The 19,002-nt window shown below is 39.0% G+C and overlaps 1 protein-coding gene across 2 annotated transcripts in view; it reads left to right on the plus strand.

The window, feature by feature from the left end:
• The first annotated feature begins 5,531 nt into the window (after nucleotides 1–5,531).
• Nucleotides 5,532–19,002, plus strand: part of NEK7 (NIMA related kinase 7) — an 80,847-nt gene continuing 67,376 nt past the window's right edge. Inside the window, exons 1-3 of one of the 2 annotated variants that reach the window (XM_081946407.1) lie at nucleotides 5,532–5,831; nucleotides 11,755–11,840; nucleotides 17,040–17,180. In XM_081946407.1, the coding sequence (XP_081802533.1) occupies nucleotides 11,784–11,840; nucleotides 17,040–17,180 (198 nt within the window). In that variant the 5' untranslated portion in view covers nucleotides 5,532–5,831; nucleotides 11,755–11,783. Of the gene's footprint in view, nucleotides 5,913–11,754; nucleotides 11,841–17,039; nucleotides 17,181–19,002 lie in introns of both variants that reach the window. The other variant, XM_081946408.1, reaches the window with a different exon arrangement.

Genomic DNA, 19,002 nt, shown 5'->3' on the forward strand with positions numbered 1-19,002 from the left:
TGGCAGGAACTCACCCCTGATTCCACCAGACTCTCAAAGACAGTCACAACACAAAAAGATTTAGAACTCCTGTGTAGGGAGAAGTGACAAAAATCTCACTTCTCACTTCACCTGTAGAAACAGGTGAGAGGAAATGCCCTTTTAATTAATCTGATCCTAAGCCACTTAAGTCTTTAGGTCTAGTATAAGTACTTTGGACAGGCCCTGGAAATGTAGTGGAAACTGGTGGGCTGCAATGCAGTGGCATTTGATTGCACTGGCCAACTCTGCTAGTAGTTCATCTGCTCTGTTTTGAAGTAATTGAGGTTTTTGAAACCATTTGCAGTCACAATCCCAGTTCAGCATATTACAATAATCCAGTTAGAAGTCATTGAAGTGTTTTGCAAGTAAGTCTCTCTCCAGGTGGAGTTGTGGCTGATGTATCAGTCTAAACTGGTACATAAACACTCACAGTCGCTGAGACAACAGGGATGAGTCCAGAAATAAGTACATAATAATAGCCTTGCTGGATCAAATCAAGGGTCATCTTAGTTCAGCATTTTGTTTCTTGTAATGACTAATCACCTTAAGGCCAGCAGTATCTATGGGAAGGACAGGCAAGGGAGGGGCAGAATACCAAAACAGTGTAGATAGAGTGATGCTTTTCATACATATGAAATGGGAGAAGCTTACAGTGCAAGGGGACATTGTTTATATCATTTTGATGAATGTTGGGAACTTTTATTAATGCTGGGAACAAACATTAGAATAGAACAGGGGTGTCAAACTCACGTCGTCACATTGTCGCCACGTGACATATTGCGACTTCCCCCAACTTGGCTAAAATGGGTGGGCGTGGCCAGCGGATGATGCATCTGGCATGCAGGCCGCAAGTTTGACACCCCTGGAATAGAACAAAAACTTTAAATGTACACCAATCAGCATACATTAAAATGACATTTTGTTGCATTCAGCTCTCAAAAGATAACCATTATGCACAAAGCATTGTTAGAAACCCCCACACACATACAGAGAAACATCTAGTTTAAATGTATAATATACTGTACATGGGGGGTGGGGGAAGAATCCTGCAAGTTTACAAGAGGAATGGCATAAGGACCAAAGCTGTTACAGAATATAGTAATCCTGCTATACATACTTTGAAACCTTCTCCAAGAGGGGAGCAACAGAAACAGACCATAAAGTAGCTGTGTGGGGTTTCTAACAATGCTTTGAGCTCTAAGCTCACAGCGCTTATAAGCAGTATCCTGAATAACAAGAAGCCAGCTTCCCATAATCTTCTCAACTGTCCTTACCACTCTCTTTGTTCCAACAATGTGATTTTCAGCAAGGAAGCAGCCGTCTTTCTGGATGGTTCTCGACTTACAGCAGTTCATTTAGTGACCAAAGTTATGACGCTGAAAAAAGTGACATGACCATTTTTTCACATTTATGACTGTTGCAGCATTCCCACATTGTTTCAACAATCCCCACATGTGATCAAAATTCAGACCCTTGGCAACTGACTCATATTTATGACGCTTGCAGTGTCCCAGAGTCACGTGATCACCTTTGGCAATTTCTTCTCACAAACAAAGTCAATGGGGAAGCCAGATTCACTTAATGACCCTGTTACTAATTTAACTGCAGTGATTCACTTAACAACTGTGGCAGGAAAAGTCATAAAATTGGGGGCAAAATTCACTTAACAAATGTCTCACTTAGCAACAGAAATTTTGGACTCAATTGTGGTTTAAGTCAAGGACTATCTATAAAATCTTAGTAAGGGGTTTGGGGAACTGCAGATTTCCTTGAAAAACGTCTCAGAAACTCTTATAATTGGTTGAGACATCTAATGGAAAATGGAATTCAGTACTAAGAGAGCCTCAGATCTCTCATTTGAGAAAGGAGGGAAAAATGGATCTGTGATTTTTATTGGCTTATAGAAGTAAAATTCAACAGGCTTGGCCATAAAATGTACACATCAGGCAGGAACGTCTTTGGATCCTCTATGACAGTTCCTCACAGATGGGCCAAAAGCAAATAAAGCTAATTTTCTTTTTATGTAACATGAGCATTACATTAATAAAGTAAGTTCTCCAATTAGCCAGAAGGAATTTAAAACATACACCTCTTATTTATTATATTTATTTCAGCAAAATAAATACAGCAAATGAGAGATGCTTGTTTTAATATATATTTCTTTATTACTAATAAAGCTAAATTGTGACAGTTGCCCTTTCATAGGTGTTTAATATTAGTATTCCTGTTTGGCAGGGGAAATGCAGCATTAGCCCATCTCTTAAAATTATGGCCAAGTTGCCATTATTGAGTTTTCTGAATTGAAGTATTAACATAAAGGGCACATTAAATTCATAGATATACAGAGTTTTCAAAAGTATTTGAAGTCCTCCAATACACACAGAAACAGAGGTGCTTTTCTAGGTCATTTTGTATCCATGAACTCCTCACACAAGGTGTTTCACAAAAGTTTGAAGAGGAAAGAGATTTTATGTATTTGTATGAATTTAAATCAAACACTCTTAACAGTTGAGGGCAAATAAATATAATGTTGCATAATTAGATGTCAGATCCATAGAGATGTAGTAGTTTATTCTGCCCCTTTGCCACACCCCAAAGGTTGTTTGAGCACCCTTAGTGAACCCTAAGTGAACCAGAGGTGTGTTCCTACCGGTTTGGCTGAACTGGTAGTGGTTTGGCGGCCTAGGTCACTGGAAGCGGCAGCAACCCAAGCCTGCCACATCCCCAAACCGGTTTCCCTACGGGGCCACCATCTTGATTTTCAGTTCTGTGCATGTGCAGAACAATTGTAATTGCACACATTTAATTTAATTTCTTTTTTTAACGTTTTGCGCATGCAGACCTACTTTTGTGCAAATGTGCAAGCAAAATTTTTGCATGCACTGAACCGGCGGTAATGCCGGGAGCAACCCACCCCTAAAGTGATTCCTAAGTTCACTTAAACCTCCAGGGAAAAAATTGAAGGCTTCAAAACCTAAGGGGCTGGTTTGCACAAAACTCAGCAGCACTTTTTCATGCGGCTGTTGACAAAAATAGGATTGCCAACATGATCGCCAACTTCCGATGACGGATATGGCACAAGAAGAAGTAAGGTTGCTGGAGTTAGTGCTCATATGGGTAGCTGTTGCAGTAGTATCTGATCCACCATTAAGGGCTAAACAAAAAACATGTGCTCAGAAGAACTATCTCTGGTAATTTTCCACTACGTGTAGGCCTCTGGAAGGAGGCTGAACCACGCTAGGAGGAAGAACAAAGGAGACAAAAAGGATCTCATCACCACAATGCCAGGATGAGCAGCCAATGTAAACATGACACCAGGAACCAATAGAATGCTTGTATGACCAAATATGGTAGTGTTAAACCTATGTGTAATTGTAGTATGTACCCCTTACTCCGCCCTTCCTTGTTTACCAACAAAAGAGGTCCCCAGAGGCAACTCTGGGCACGGCTTCATCCCGAGGAATCCTGTGTGGTGTTTTCACTCTCCATCTCATGAAATCGGCCCCCGGAGAAGGCCTCTGGCCCAACCGGGAAGATTGAGCCCCGGTTTTCCACAGGTAGCGAGTTGGAAGGAACAGGGTAGGATCTAATTACCCAGTCCTGTACTTCAGAATTCTGTATATCCCTTTACTATTTAGAACCTGGAGAAATAAAGTTATAATAATGCAGAGGTACGTAAAGAGTTCCCTATATTTGCCCATATTACAAAGTGCTGGGAGAAGGCTTCCAGTAAATGTGGGCAGGCAGTCTCCAGAATGTTGCAAAAGGAAGTTTGCAAGTCATTTATCTACTTCAAGGGTCCCAAGTATTCGGTTTGATATACAGCACCCTGGACAGTATTTGGATAAAGCTTCCAATAATGCACATTTGCATAAGCAATAGCCAGCACTGCTTATGCAGGATGTTACACATACTTTGTGAAGGAAGTTAGCACCCACCTCTCTACTAGAAAAATGAAATATCCTAGGAAATATTCAAAAGGCAGAATATTTCCCCTAAAAAGAGAAGTAGAAACTCAAAAGAGGCAGAAACTCAGCAGCCCCAACCTTTCTGAATAGCCATTAAGGCTTGAGCTAGTCTATTCTACATAACAAAGATCTACTCCCTTCAGCTCCAGGGTTAAAGCATGGGTCTCAGGACATGATAGTATTAGCCCTTTACCCATCTCACCACATGGCACCTGGGAAGATTACATCATCACCCAGCAAGTCAAGCAAGCCTGGGAGACAGCCTACAGAGTTGCCTCTGCAGTGTCCTCGGGAAGTCTGACCACCAATCAAAATGCATTTCTTACACAGGAACAGGAAGCTCTGGGATGAGGCCCAGAGAGGGCATAAAACCAGGGCACTCTCAGCATTTCTGCCCCTTTTCTTCTTCTTCAACATCTTCGAGTCATGTGATTCCCCTTTTCCTCAGGACCTCAACCATGTGGCCTGGTCCATTAAAACTCTCTTTCCAAGTAACTTCCATGAATCCAGCGTCTTTTCCCCCACTTGGAACTGAACTCAGAAGGACATTTCTTCCAACACATGCTACACAAATAATAGAAAGCATATTAATTTGACATATATGTTAGTTGGAAAGATATGGGTGTCAATGGCTGCAGAAATGACAGCATCCTTTGGTAAAGCCCACTGCAGGATTGTTGAAAGATGATGCTTCAAGAAAGTATTCAAGAAAGTAAGACAGGAAGGACAACTCCTTTATCCTGAGATTGGTCTTCAGTTAAGAACGGCTTTCTTAGTAGTTCATTTACATTTTAAGCAAAGCTAGGCTTTCTTAATAATCCATTTACATTTTAAGCAATTACTGCGTTGCAAGTACCTTAAGGACAGTTGTGGTATCTTCCCGTCCCTTACACATTATATTAAGAAAGCAGATAACATTTCTGAAGCAAAACAAATCAAGACGTAAAATTTACAGAAAACTAGTCATAAGGAAGTAGTTGTCACCATGCTTAGAAATCCTTTGAACCATTTTACCAGGCTGAGATATGCCGTAGATAAGGATTTTTTTGTTAGAACGTAACTTATGTAAGGATATTTGATACATAATAGCAATAGGATATTTGATTGCATAATAGCAATCAATGAGCAAAATTTATGTGTAAACAATATACAAACGATATGTTTGCAAAGGGCTTTGCGATATGTTTGCAAAGGGCTGTGTGCTTAGCCTATCTGTCCCTTGCTATCAATCGTTTCTAAATGTGAAACATAATTGTGGAAGGTCCAGGTTTTACTGAAGACCTTTCCAATTTTCATTTGTATACAATCAAAAACTGGAAGGTCGTATTAGGTCACCCAGCCCAAGTTCCCGCTGGGTGGAAGCTTCCAAATCCAATCATCTCAGTTAAAGCTCCGCAAGCGGAACCCCGCCGTCTTCCCGGATAAGCATTCGCCAGAAATTCCGAATTACGTAACGACGCCTACACATTTCAGGCTCCGAAAAAGAAATCAACACCACGGCCGTCCCTTAAGAGGGGATATCCGGAAGAGGAAAAAAAAAAGCGCACGGCCGGGCGGCTACAATCTATGAGCGCGTCTCTTTCAGAGCAAAAACCAAAGTTCAGTTCTTCACACGAAGAACTTTCCGGGCCTCGAAAACGCTTCTGCTACCGTAGCTGCCAACCCGGAGCCGGAGAATTTTTAGCACCCCGCCCTCCCCCATTGCCCCTCCCCAAACGCCACTCCGGACCGATCCAGCGCGCGAGTCCCGGGCATCCCGTGACGCGTGCGCTCTTGCTGAGCTTCCGCGACTCCTCCCTCTGCGACTCGTCCCCACTGGCGCCCTTCGCCGCTCTTCGGGCGGTAGGTAGTCGTTCTCCTCGCTTGCCGTTGTCTGAGACGGTGGCCTGTCTTTTCTGGCTCACGTGGTGGCCGGCGGGAAGGGTCTGTGGGCTCCTTTTCTTTCGGGCTGGAAAGAGGTGGAAAGCGGCTCTCCTTGACTTTCTCTCTTCTCTCTTCCTTCTTCCAAGCCCCTAGTGTCGCCAATCGGCAGCACTTTTCAGAAAGGTCTACCGGGTGGGACGGTAGTTTGAAAAGCGAGAAAGAGTGCCGGGCTGGGGTTGGTTTTGGGTTTTACAAGAAAACGAGAACTGGCAGCCGATTAATAAGAATTATTTTTAAGTAGTAAGTAGCTAGTAAATAAAGTAGTTAAGAAAGCACGCGAAAGGGTATCCTCCCCAGATTTGCTGGAGGCGGTATCCGCGACTGTCTTGCTGGAAGCGGAGTCTCTTCGTGGGAATGCGTCCCAGCCCCGAATTTGGTTCTTGCTCCCCATCCTGGGTTTTAAGGCAAAGCGTAGGCCTTAGGGTTACGCAGACCGGTTTCGGTATGGAACCCAGCCTTATGAGGCTGAGGCTAGCAGAGAGATGGGTTCTTTTTCCGATGGGTATGATGCCAGATTTTGCAAGCTTAGTTTCTTTTACCCAGGAACTAACCCTGCTGAAGTCTATGGGAATTTGATTTCTTAGCTCCATGCAGTTTTGGAAGCGTTGCACTGATAAAAAAAATGCACATTGCATCTTGTGGAGAATTGCTAACAAATCCAAAATAGTTTGTGTTTTGTCAAAAATAGGGTGTGGGGGAGACAGAGGAGGAGAAAACTTCCCTTTGTTCCTTAGACCTCTTACAAAATTCTCAGTCCCTTTACTAAAGGTATTAAAAGGAGATGACATTTGTGATCAGATTTTCTAGAGTATTAAATTGATGTGTAGGTGTAAACCGGCTGAACTGTGTTTGGGGAAACCTTTACTTCTAAAGGCATTTTCAAGGGAGAGTTAAGTTTTCAGGCCACTTAGCAGAGGCTGCTACTCATCTCCCCCCACCTCCCTTACAAATATATACTTTATTCATTTTGGATTGAGATATTATCTCTTAGTAAATGGCTGGAGGAAAGTACACTAGCATTGCTTGAAACTGCTTCTGTTTGGAGCAAGTAAGCGAAGAGACTTATTTGCCAAAGCCAGTATTTTGCTGACTTCTGGCTCATTAACACTGTAGAGTTTATCCAATCTCTGCCTTTCTCTTGTCTGAGCTAATTGAATTATTAGCTTAAACAAATTTTTGGGAGATGAATTACTATCCCAACAAGTCCTGACAGATACCAGTCTTGTTGGAAGAAATAAATAATGGATGACATAGTTCACTGTAGTAGACTCTCCCCCCAAGTCATGCTACGCTTGGTTGAAACCTGGAAAGAAGTAAAACAGAGAATTTTAGATGTTGTTTTACAAAAAATAAATCATTTTTCACCTCTGTTACAATGTTAACAGAGTCCCATTTTACAATCCCCCCAGTATCTGTCTCATTTATTGGTTTTGTTTAACATATATTGTCACATTTGGATGCTCTTAACTGGGTGGAGGTGATAGAAAGATACAATAGTATTCCTTATGAAAACCATTGGTATCTCTGCTCAGACTTTGAAATTGAGACAGTAGTACACCTGCTTCTGAAATACCATATCTATCATTTTTGGAGGGCAGAGTTAATCTCCCTCTAATTACAACTATCCAGGCTGCTCTCATATGACAGTTGTATGGTACTTAGTAGAATTGGGAAATCTGTAGAATAAATGCTGATCATTATGTCTATTAGAAATTTCTGGACCTAATTGGTATAGCTTGTGCAGGCATGAATAGTTTTTCCTTTTTAAAGTTGGATGAAATATAATGTATTTTTAACTTCTGTTTGGTGTATAACCATATATTTTAATAAAAGTTTCTCTGCCTCTAAAAGTTCATATTAATAATGGAATTCTTTTAGCAATAGCAATAGCACTTAGACTTATATACCACTTCACAATGCTTTACAGCCCTCTCTTAAGCGGTTTACAGAGTCAGCATATTGCCCCCAACAATCTGGGTCTTCATTTTACCCACCCCGGAAGGATGGAAGGCTGAAGCAACCTTGAGCCTGGTGAGATTTGAACTGCCAAATTGCAAGCAGTCAGCAGAAATAGTCTACAGTACTGCACTCTTAACCACTGCGCCACCGGGGCTCATTGAGGCTCACCAGGGTTTACCGCGGCTTTTAGATTGTAGAACATTCTGAAATGTGTTCTAAGAGTTGCTTTTAGCACATCAAGTTCAAGCAAGACACTCCCCCCCCTCCACTCTCTCCAGAACACACATTGGTCTAAATTAGTGAAAATGAATGTTTTTTTTAAAGCACCTCTATTGAACATAGTGCAAGGAAGATGGATAGGGCCTTCAAAGAAAATGTTATGGCTCATAAAGAGTTCATATTTCTATCTTCTCTCCATCTCTCTCTCTCTCTCTCTCTCTCACAACACACACACACACACACACACACACACACACCTTATGTGTAGAGGTTGTTTTTAAGATGTGTGCAGCTAGTATCAGTTACGATTATTTTTGAGATTAAAAGCAGAAGGAAATAACTACTGTGGAACAGTTTTCTGGTAACGTTTCAAGCACAATGCAAAGGCTTAGGGACCATTGTGTTGAGAACCAGCTAGTTTAAGATTTAAAAGGTGAAAATAGAGATGTTGGTGAAAACATGTCTAGGAAAGATTATTTGTACTGTAGTTTAACTTACATTATTTATAACACTTTAAAAAGAAGCTTTCAGTCTTAAAAGTGCAGCTATTATGTCAGTAATTCTGCTATGTGATATTGTTCTGTTGGATAGACTTGTTCTGCATTCAATATATTTGTATTTCTGGCTTGGCTTTAACAAGGAATTGTAGAAATGTGTTTCTGTTGTTACCATTCTTTGCAACATGTTTTTTATATCTTATATCCTCCATAGTGTTTTACATTTAAAGTTACTTCAGATTTTTATGATCTGAGGTAATATTGAGAAAAAAAATCATAGCTAGTAAAACGTACTCATTTTTTTTTTCATTTTACTCAGTGCTGACATTCAATCTTAGGTTCTTCTTGAACAAACGGATAATAAGGAATTATCTTTATGGTTTTTAAAATGTGCTTTTTAAAAATTGTCATTTCATGCTGCTACTGGCAGAATGTTCTTATTGTTTGAACAGAACTCTCAAATCCTTCTCCAAAAGCTTCAGATGCCCATTTGGTAACAAGACTGGCAGGATAAAAACATTGTCACTGCCTTTTTTCTTATTTGGGAAAAATATTTCCTCTTACTGTTTCCAATGGGAAGAAATATATTTGGACCAACTGTCAAGCTGATCTAAATGTTTAATGCCTTTGGGGGTTCTGGAAGTAGGAGAAACTGAAGAAATCCTGCTCCTCTGGGAACCCGTCCACATGATTTAAATCTGGGCAAATCTGTATATATACTTAACCTTTTATTATTTTATAGTCACATGTCTCAGGAAAAATTGCATCCAAATCTACAAGCCTATGTACACTTACTTAGAAGTATATCATTGGCAGTACTAACTCGGCCTTCTAGGATTTACAGATTACACTGGATTTCCCTCAGAAAGTTTGTTAAACAGAATTACATGTCTGCTTACTTTTGAGAGGATCTCATTTATTTATGAATAAGAATGAATAGACTTGAACTCTTATTTTTAGTATGTTTACAGGGCTTCTCTAACAATAAAAATGTTCTCTGGAACTTTTTCTGTCATTAATCTACATTCAGTATCCTGTAATGACAAAGTAAAAACAGAATTTTAGAAACATCTGTAAATTTATTAAAAAGAAAAAAAAGGAAAAATCACATTGGCATAAGTATTCAGACCCTTTGCAATAACACTTGAAATCTGGCTCAGGTGCTTCCCATTTTCCTCTTGATAGTTGCTGACAGGTTTCTACACCTTGAGTCAACCTGTGGTACATTAAATTGATTGAACATGATTTGGAAAGAGACACGCCTCTCCATAGAAGGCCTTATAGCTGACAATGCATTGCATACTGTAGTAGAGCAAAAGCCATGAGGTTAAAGGAACTGCCTGCAGAGCTCAGAGACAGGATTATTCCAAGGCTACATGGGGAAGGCTACAATAAAATTTCTGATGCACTGAGAGCACAGTGGCCTCCATAATTCTCAAATGGAAGAAATTTGGCACAACCAGGACTCTTCTACAAGCGGTCACCCAGTCAAACTGAACAATAGGGGAAGAAGGGCTTTAGTAAGAGAGGTGACCAAGAACCTGATAGTCACTCTGACTGAGTTCCAGACTTCCTGTGTGGAGGTGGGACAGAATTCCAGAAGGACGGGAGACGACGTCCGGTTCCTGCTGGCGACGGACGTGTTGTCCGCTGCTCGTCTCCCCGGTTGGCTCTGTAAGGAGCACTGGGGCCCTGGAGGTGTCCCCTGCCGAAGGGTGGCTTGCTGCAGCCCCCCGGAATCAGCGGCAGCTGGCGGATCACAAAAATAAAAGTATTTGAAATAATAGCAATTGGTGATATTCTAGAAAGTGACAAAGGAAAATGATGAACACATGGTTGACAATGTAGAATAAGACCTTATTTGCTGCTTATCTTTTTCTATCACTAGTGTGGGAGCTGCCAAAATTTTTTGTATATCCTCTTACCTTTCCCCATATATGTATAAAAACCAATATTTTTTTTTGAAAAAAACCAAAGAATTCCAGAAGGACAACCATCATTGCAGCCCTCGAATGATCTGGGCTTCATGGCAGAGTGGCTAGACAGAAGCCTCTTCTCAGTGCAAAACACATGAAAGCCTGCTTGGAGTTTGCAAAAAAGCACCTGAAGGACTCTCAGACTGTGAGGAACAAGATTCTCTGGTCTGATGAAATCAAGATTGAACTGTTTGGCCTCAATTTTAAACATTATGTCTGGAGGAAACCAGGCACTGCTCATCACCTGCCCAATATCATCCTAACGATGTGTGGTGGCAGCATCATGCTGTGCAGGTATTATTCAGCAACAGAGACTGGGAGAATGGTCAGGGTTGAGGGAAAACTGAATGGAGCAAAGTACATATCCTCAGTGAAAACCTGTTCTATAGCGCTCAGAATCTCAGACTGGGCCGAAGATTCACTTTCCAACATTACAGAGATCCTAAGCACACAACCAAGACAACACAGGAGTGGCTTAGGAACAACTCTGTGAATGTCCTAGAGTGGCTCAGCCAGAGCCCAGACCTGAACCCTATTGAACATCTCTGGAGGGACCTGAAAATGGCTGTCCACTGACGGTTGCCATCCAACCTGACTGAGCTTGAGAGGATTTGCATGGAAGAATGGCAGAAAATCTCCCAATCCAGGTGTGAAAAGCTTGTGGCATCATACCCCAAAAGACTTTAAAGGCTGTAATTGCTGCTAGAGGTGCTTCAACAAAGTATTGAAGGAAGGGTCTGAAAAGTATTCCATAACAAAATTGACAAAAGTAAGGGGGGGTCTGAGTGCATTCTGAATGCACTGTATTTATGTTAAAATAATGTATGTATAGCACAGTGTTGGTTTAAGCATTGTAATGAATGCCTTGGATCCTGCAGATGTCTCTGTAGTTCCAAAACGATTACATAGATGACATTGTAAGCCACCAACTTTCATCTGTAGAAAATGAAATGAAAAGAAAAGGGCACAGATATTTAAATAGAAGCTTGGGCTAAAGGTTACATGCAAAATATCACTTGATGTTTCTTTGGCTGACTGAACTTGCTCTTCCTGTATGTAAACACATTGACTTCACTATTTTTTCTGTGGTTCTTCTTTTATCAGTACTAAGATTGCTCATGTTAACCCTGTAAAGTGTCTCATAAAAATGCAAGTAAACATCTGTTTTCATTGTATTCTGTTTTAATACAGGTTATTCAAAAGGATTGCGATTTGAAATAATGGATGAACAATCACAGGGTCTGCCATGTCCTCCTGGGTCTCAGTTTCAACCACAGGTAAGCTAATCTAGAAAATCTAGTACAAGCAGATAGTCAGGAGTACATTAATATTAAAAGAACTGTTATCGTATACACTAAAAGGTGTTTTGAATACCAATACTATTATCTATTACAGAATCTGATTCTGATTCCCCTTTCTGGAATCAGTGAAAACATGAATGGAGGAACATGCACAGAGTTGAAATGGGGTAATGAAGAACAAAAACAATTAATAATAATAAATGGAAAGAAAAGAAAAGAGAACTGCAAAATTGAAGCCTTATATCAAAATTGTAATTCATCCAATACAGAGATCCCTGGAAGAATGATATAACTAAAACTGATCACAGTAAAAATATTAAAAAACTAGCAATCACCTTAACAGAAATTACACAAATTTTACATTTTCAAGAAATATTTCCTTGCCTTAAAAATACATCTCTGATGCTACATTCTTAATTTTTTGTTTAGGATGAAAACTTAAGTGTGTAATTGCAATTAATTTCTTTGGATGTAGTGTCTATAATGCAGCTCCAGCAAAAATGTACATAATGTGAGATCTGAGGCTCATGAGGTGGGAATTGATGGTTCTCAGGCAAGAGAGGAGCATTCTGTAAATATATCACAGTTGTCCAAGGCCATTAAGGGGGGTGACAAATACATTGTTGTTGTGGGCTGCACAGATTTGTGTTCTAAGATAGGTGGCCACACAAATCTTTTAAATTAATATTAAGTTTATTTGGAAGGGCAGTAGGAAAAAGTCAGTTGAGAAAATACACAAGTCCCTGATACCTTTACATTACAATGGGCTTTCTATGTGTTGGTGAGAATTCATTCTTGTCTGCAGTGAAGATTCTCATCTAGCTGAGCATTGTCTGTGAGTATTCTACCAAATTAAACTAATAAATTGTTGTAAGATTACACAGCTGGAGATTGATGATTGTCAGCTCAATCTGTAAAGCTAACTGTTTATCCCTGGAAGAACCAGGTTATGGAGAAAATGAATTTTTGCCACAATGGTGTTTCCAAGGAAAAACCTTAAATCACAATTTATATAACCCAATTTTATTATTTGTCCATCCTCTCTACTTCATTTTTTTTTTAAAGGAAAAAATTCTTCAACATATTCCTATAGCTAAACCTATTGTCTATTGCCTATCTACTAAAGTGGATAGGAATAGATTTTGTTATGTGTATTTTTTCCAAAAATATTTTGGTTTCTAGTGATATGTTCCCATGTTAGTATTCAGCCAGGCCCCATAATTGCTTCAAATCTTCGGGATTATTGTTGTGTTTTGAGAAGAATAGAAATGTGCAAATGGGTTGAAGTTACTCAACGTAATGTAAAAAAATATTTTTACCTTCAGGTTCTGCTTGCAAGTATTTCTGCAAGCACCCCACACTCTACCTCTCCTATTGAAAGTGACATAGAAATTTTATTTTTCAACCATCTAAGCTTCAAGAGCATATCTTCTGTTTTGAACAGGACAATGTTTTAAAGTGCTTCATGACTGGTGAAGATAAATGCAATGATAGAAAAATCTAGCTTAATATACAGTTGCAATCATAATCTCTGGAGGGGGAGAGTATGATTAAACATCTGCAAGGGATGGTGTGGCCTTGTGGCTTTTGCTGCAGAGTAGAACGTTAAATCATAAATTTGAAGACTGCCCTTGTTCTCTGATTTGTGACAGGGTTTGCGTCAGACTGATGTTGGTACCTTAGCTGACTGAAAAAGAGACCTGTATCGTGGTTGAATAATACCAGAGATAAAAAATAAAGACTCTGGAATATAAAGAATCAGAGCAGCAAAAATAGTATAATGAGGAGAAAGATAGTGTGCAAGGGGATTTTTAGATAATGTGCTAATATAACTGGTATCCCTTCAGCATTTTTTCATAGTCCCAAGGGAAACTCTTTTCTATTGTCCTAGAAGAGAATATTGTACTATGTTAGGTCCACAGAACGTTAAGTTAGTACAAAATAGTGCGGCTATAAATAATTGAAAGTAATAGTTAACAAAGCAAAGTGGCCTCTTGGATTTTGGAAATCATTAGCAAGAATGTGCTTCTTTTTTGCAAGCACCATTTTCCAGGATTCATAAAAGTGTTTGGCCCTGCTATTATTGGAAGAATGGACCTCCATTGTAGTGGAATGCAACCATTTAATTAAAATGTCGAAACCTGGTCCATAGCTGCAGTTCTTTAGTAAGGAGGCTGTTGACAGGCACCAAATTCAACGAAGTAGTAGAATTTGGACTGGAAATACATTTTACACAGTGGTTATGTTTTCCTCCCTATAAGTATAGTATGAAAATATGTGCTGCTTGTTGTGCGATGGGTGCTTGTTTGATTACACTTCGGATGGCATTTTGCAAATGTTCGTCTCTTTTATGGACTTTGTATGTAGTGCCAGGCAAATCATACTGTATTCTGACAAAGGAAAGGAGGGCAGAATTGATGTCAAAAGAGGCAAGGAGAATGAGAGTCTGTTCTTGTAACTCTTACCTCAAAAACTATGGATTTATTCTGAACACAGGAATGAGTTAAAATAGGTCATTTTAGTTCAGTATATAAATTTCTGTTATATTTGGGAGAAAATATCAAAATCCCCTTATTGGATATTATAGAAGATACTGCCATTAAAAAAATATCCCTGGTTGCAATGCAGTCTAGTCATTGCTACATAATATGTTCTCTGACCATCTGATGGCCCTATTATTATCCATGAGTTTATTCCCTTTCCAAATTCCTTTATGTCTGGGAGGGAGTCCTGCTATATAGTTGGAGATGTGCAGCTATGTTGCTTCTCATGTCAGGTCTCTGTGTCTGAATTGTATGACAGAACAAGGGAGCAGATGAGACAAGCTGTCAGTCAGCCACACTGCCCTTTGAAGGAAGACCACTGGGGTTGGGTGGGCAGAGAAGATGCTGCAAATGGGCTGTGAAGTTTACATACAGTGCCCACTGTTAAACAGATTACCTCTAATGAAGTGTCTAATGCTCAGGCTATCTCAGTCTAATTCTCAGTGGCAGTTCATCTCTCAACTGCCAAAAAAACCTACCACCCTCTGGCCCTCTCTCGCCACTCTGGCCGCCAAACACAGAGAGGTGCCCGGTCTTAATAAAGCCAGACAGTGTGTGATCTGACATGCAAATGTAGGTCATTGCATATGTAAATGTGTGATTACAAACCTGCATGCCAAAACACATTAGGGAGACTTTGCTCTCAGCATGCGGCTGTCACACTGCCTTAGTAGTTCATGCTAATGTTTGTCAAGTTGCTGTGCAGACAGAGGATGCAATTCGCTATTCCAATTTTGAAATATATGCTGGTTAAACAGCCACAGAAATACTCCAAACTTAATGAAGCTACATCCCGTATCTCTGTAGCCTGAGCATTTGAATAATAAGAGAGAGCTTCCCAACTTTGAATGTTTTTCTCTAACTGCTGAGGCTGAACTCATTAAACCTGCATAGGCACTTGAAATATATATATTTCCTGAATTAGTACACTACTTTTCCTATCAAAGCAGCTCCATGTTTGGACTCTGCCTCCTCTGAATATTTTTGATTGTGGGGCTGAGTAACCGATGAGTCAAAAGTCTAAGTTGATTTTTTAGTAGCCATTGAAATTTTAAAGTGCGTATTTTTGTTCCCAAATCATTTTGAATTGGTACATTTTTTTTGGGGGGGGGGGGGAATCAATATGAACTCTAGAAATGAGAAAGTTGTTATTCTCCTCCAGATCTTTGTTGTTGTTATTTCAATTTGGCCTACTGTATTTAATGCAGAAATCTGTAAAACTTCAATGTGCAAACATTATACAGTATAACAGAACAGAGTACCTTACTGATTGTCCTGCCTTGTAGATATAAAATGTCAGCTGTGTATTAATCAAGTGTCTATCTGTTTAAATAGTAAATTGCAAAATAGCATCAAGACTGGAAATGGAGGAAAACTGTAGATTCTAATATTGTGCTTATGTTCTTGATTTTGTTTAAAGCAGAATGGTAAGGATTACTAAATTGATCTCCTTTGTAATGTTTTCACACAGGTTTTGATTTTGGTTCAGTACATATTCTTCCATATATTTATATCAGTAATGAGTTAAAATTTTACTTTTTCTCTCGAGTAGTGAAACACTATGCTGAGTTTTATGTCTCCTTCATATTTTCTTATTCATCTGCTATAGCCCAAAGGAAACTTGTCCTCTGAATGTAACACCTATATGAACAATATTAAACTGACCAATAGACGACCATAGAACACATATATGTGTTCCTCTCAATTTGCACATGTGTGTCCGTGTATGTATGTATGTATGTGTAAATATCCTCAGATATTTAGAAGTTCAGTTTTCACTAGCATGGTAAATAGCAAAGAATGGTAACTGAAAAGATCAAGAAGCACCTTTACCTTCCATGTTGTCCTTAAGTGTAATGTGTAGCAAGATACATTTTCATCAAATCATATAGTTGGAAAGGACTTCAGAGGCATCTAATCAAACCCCTTGCTTACTGCACGAACCACTAGAATGATGGCATAGCTTTCATTTAGAATGATGGCATAGCCCCCCCCGCAATTAATGAGAACTTATACTTCATATCGCACCTTATTGTATTGGCTAACATTTTTACCAAATACTTGAGCAGCCTTGTAACATAAATGGGCTGAAAAAGACTAAATTGAGGTTATTCAGTGAACTCCATGATTGATTTGGAACTTGCACTCCCTTTCCCTGATTCCCTGTTTAGAACCATAATCCTGGGCTCTTAGGACTTTGAAGACCAAAGCTAGTTTCTTAAATTGAACCGGGAAATCTGTTGTAACTATCAAACCTTCCATTGTTAACACAGACATGTTTGTCAGTTTTAAAAATATAGCGGGAATTGTAGATCTTTAAGTGGAAAATTACTGACACTTAGAATCCATTTTTAAAATCAGATAAATTATCTCAAGTTTGTATAATATTCCCATTTCTCAAGTGAGCATTTCAAACTCAGAACAAACACTGCTTAGAGTTTTTCAAGCACCCACTTCAGTATAGCTGCCAATAAAGAGTATTTCTTTGTTCCTACCACTATATGCAACTTTATTTTTTCATGAATATCTCCTCTCACATTTATTTTTCTGGAGTTAATATTCAGAAAACCTGGCTCCACTGGAGATAAATTTTTTTTTATTTAATTGTTTGTTTTTGTTTCTTGGACTGCAGAAAGCCTTACGACCTGACATGGGCTACAATACTTTAGCCAATTTTCGGATAGAAAAGAAGATTGGCCGTGGACAGTTTAGTGAAGTCTACAGAGCTACATGCTTGTTGGATGGTGTGCCAGTAGCTTTAAAAAAAGTGCAGGTAAGCATCTTTAGGAAGTGAAAAACATCTGTGTCAATTCTGATATAGTTGCTTAAATCTTATTTCATGTATAAATTTAATTATTCTTTCCAAACGTTATCACTTAGAATCAGTTCTGATTCAAGAACTACAAATGCTTCATAACTGTAAAATAAATAAATAAATTTTAGGTTGCTGAAACAGTGATATCAGCAAAGGCCTTCCATTTTTAAGAAGCACTTAGGTTCTCAGCATTAAATATGTCCCATCTAACATTCATCACATTTTATAATGGAAGTAATTAAAATCGCACTGTACTATGGAACTTTTCCAGGCTCATGCTGCCACAAAATAAATAGATACAGCTGCTTTAAAATCCATGTCTGTGCTCCTGCTTGTTCAAAGCAAGAATCTGAAGCATTAGAGATGCCTAGAAATTATATCTCAACTCAACATTATGTACAACTGTTGTGAGAAATTCTACCTGCAATGAGAACATGTTATTACTCCTCTGTTCATTGTGAGGCTGGAGCTGTCTAGTAAACTTGCTTTAATTCTCACTAACATTGCTTAGAAAATGAGATCTAATTGATGCTGGTAGCTGATAATGACTGGCAATGAATAGTATTACTAGCTATTGCTGTGAAATGAATAGAAAACAGGGATAAGAGTTCTAAAATCTTCTTACCATAAAGCCAGGCTATGGACTCAAATAAGAAATTGACCCTTCCACACTCTTGTCTGACTTTCTGCTGATACGCATGGTGTGGTTTGTGGTGCTAAGGCATTGGCGTCAATAAAAATGTTTCCAACACATTTGCAGTTGCGGACTAAAGCGAATGAGGCAAGATTTGTAGAGAATCAAGCCTAAGATTGTTAGAACAGGTTCTTGCACTACCAAATAGGTATATAAAGATGTCAGGAATTAAACCTTTTCTCCTAGATAAGAAGATTACGTGGAAATGTAGGTTAAGAGAGAGAACAAAAGCACAATGATTCCCACTCCCTTTTCCAATTTTTAGGTTGCTTTTTCCACCCTTTCTATTTAATATTTACAAAGTATTGTCAGTGTTTCTTTGTTTTCTTTTTACTAATTTTTTTCTAAGCCCCCTGTGCTGTCATGATGACAGATCATGATAGAATTTGGACAGGATGGTTATATAGCTTAATCTCACTGTTTTTCTAGGCCAGTTTATTTAACAAAGGCTATTCACTTCTTAAAGGGAATTGTTCACCCAATGTTCATCAGGAAGTCTGTAGATCCATAGTGTTCTTAAAGCTTCATTCTTAATCGTTTTTGGGTAGGTCATGTTTCAAAGTCTCTTTCTCCCCTCCCTTTCTTTTTTAAAGTTGTCTGACCAAGTTAAATAAACCCTTTTACTGAGGTGTAACAGAAAATGGAGAAAGCAAGGTACAATCGTGTTAAATCATCCCATAAATGAGTCAACAACAGAACTGCCAAAGTCAACTCAGTGTTGTATGTTTACTAAACTATTTTTAAGTTTAGGAGCTTAGCAGGATTGTGAATTGCCCAGTAACAGCAGCAGCAACAGCAAAAAAATTTTTTTAAAGATGTGTTGCTCTCTGTATACTGCGGCAATTTTTAGTATGCTTGGTCTACCCAGGAACTTTGCCAGAAACTGCCTTGTATTTTATATCCAAGGGAATTAAGTGTTTTCTTCCATTTAATTCCACGTTTTTCTCAGAAGGTGCAAACTAAGGGTTGCTTTTATCCTGGAGAAAGATTAATTATTTATTTTATGTTGTCAGGGAATTGCCTTTTGAGGATTGCATTGATCTTAAGAAAGATAATCATAATTTCATAAAGTTAATGCCTCACCAT

This window comes from Natrix helvetica (assembly GCF_964273705.1).
Source record: "Natrix helvetica genome assembly, chromosome: 3".
In the NCBI taxonomy this organism is placed as follows: domain Eukaryota; kingdom Metazoa; phylum Chordata; class Lepidosauria; order Squamata; family Natricidae; genus Natrix; species Natrix helvetica.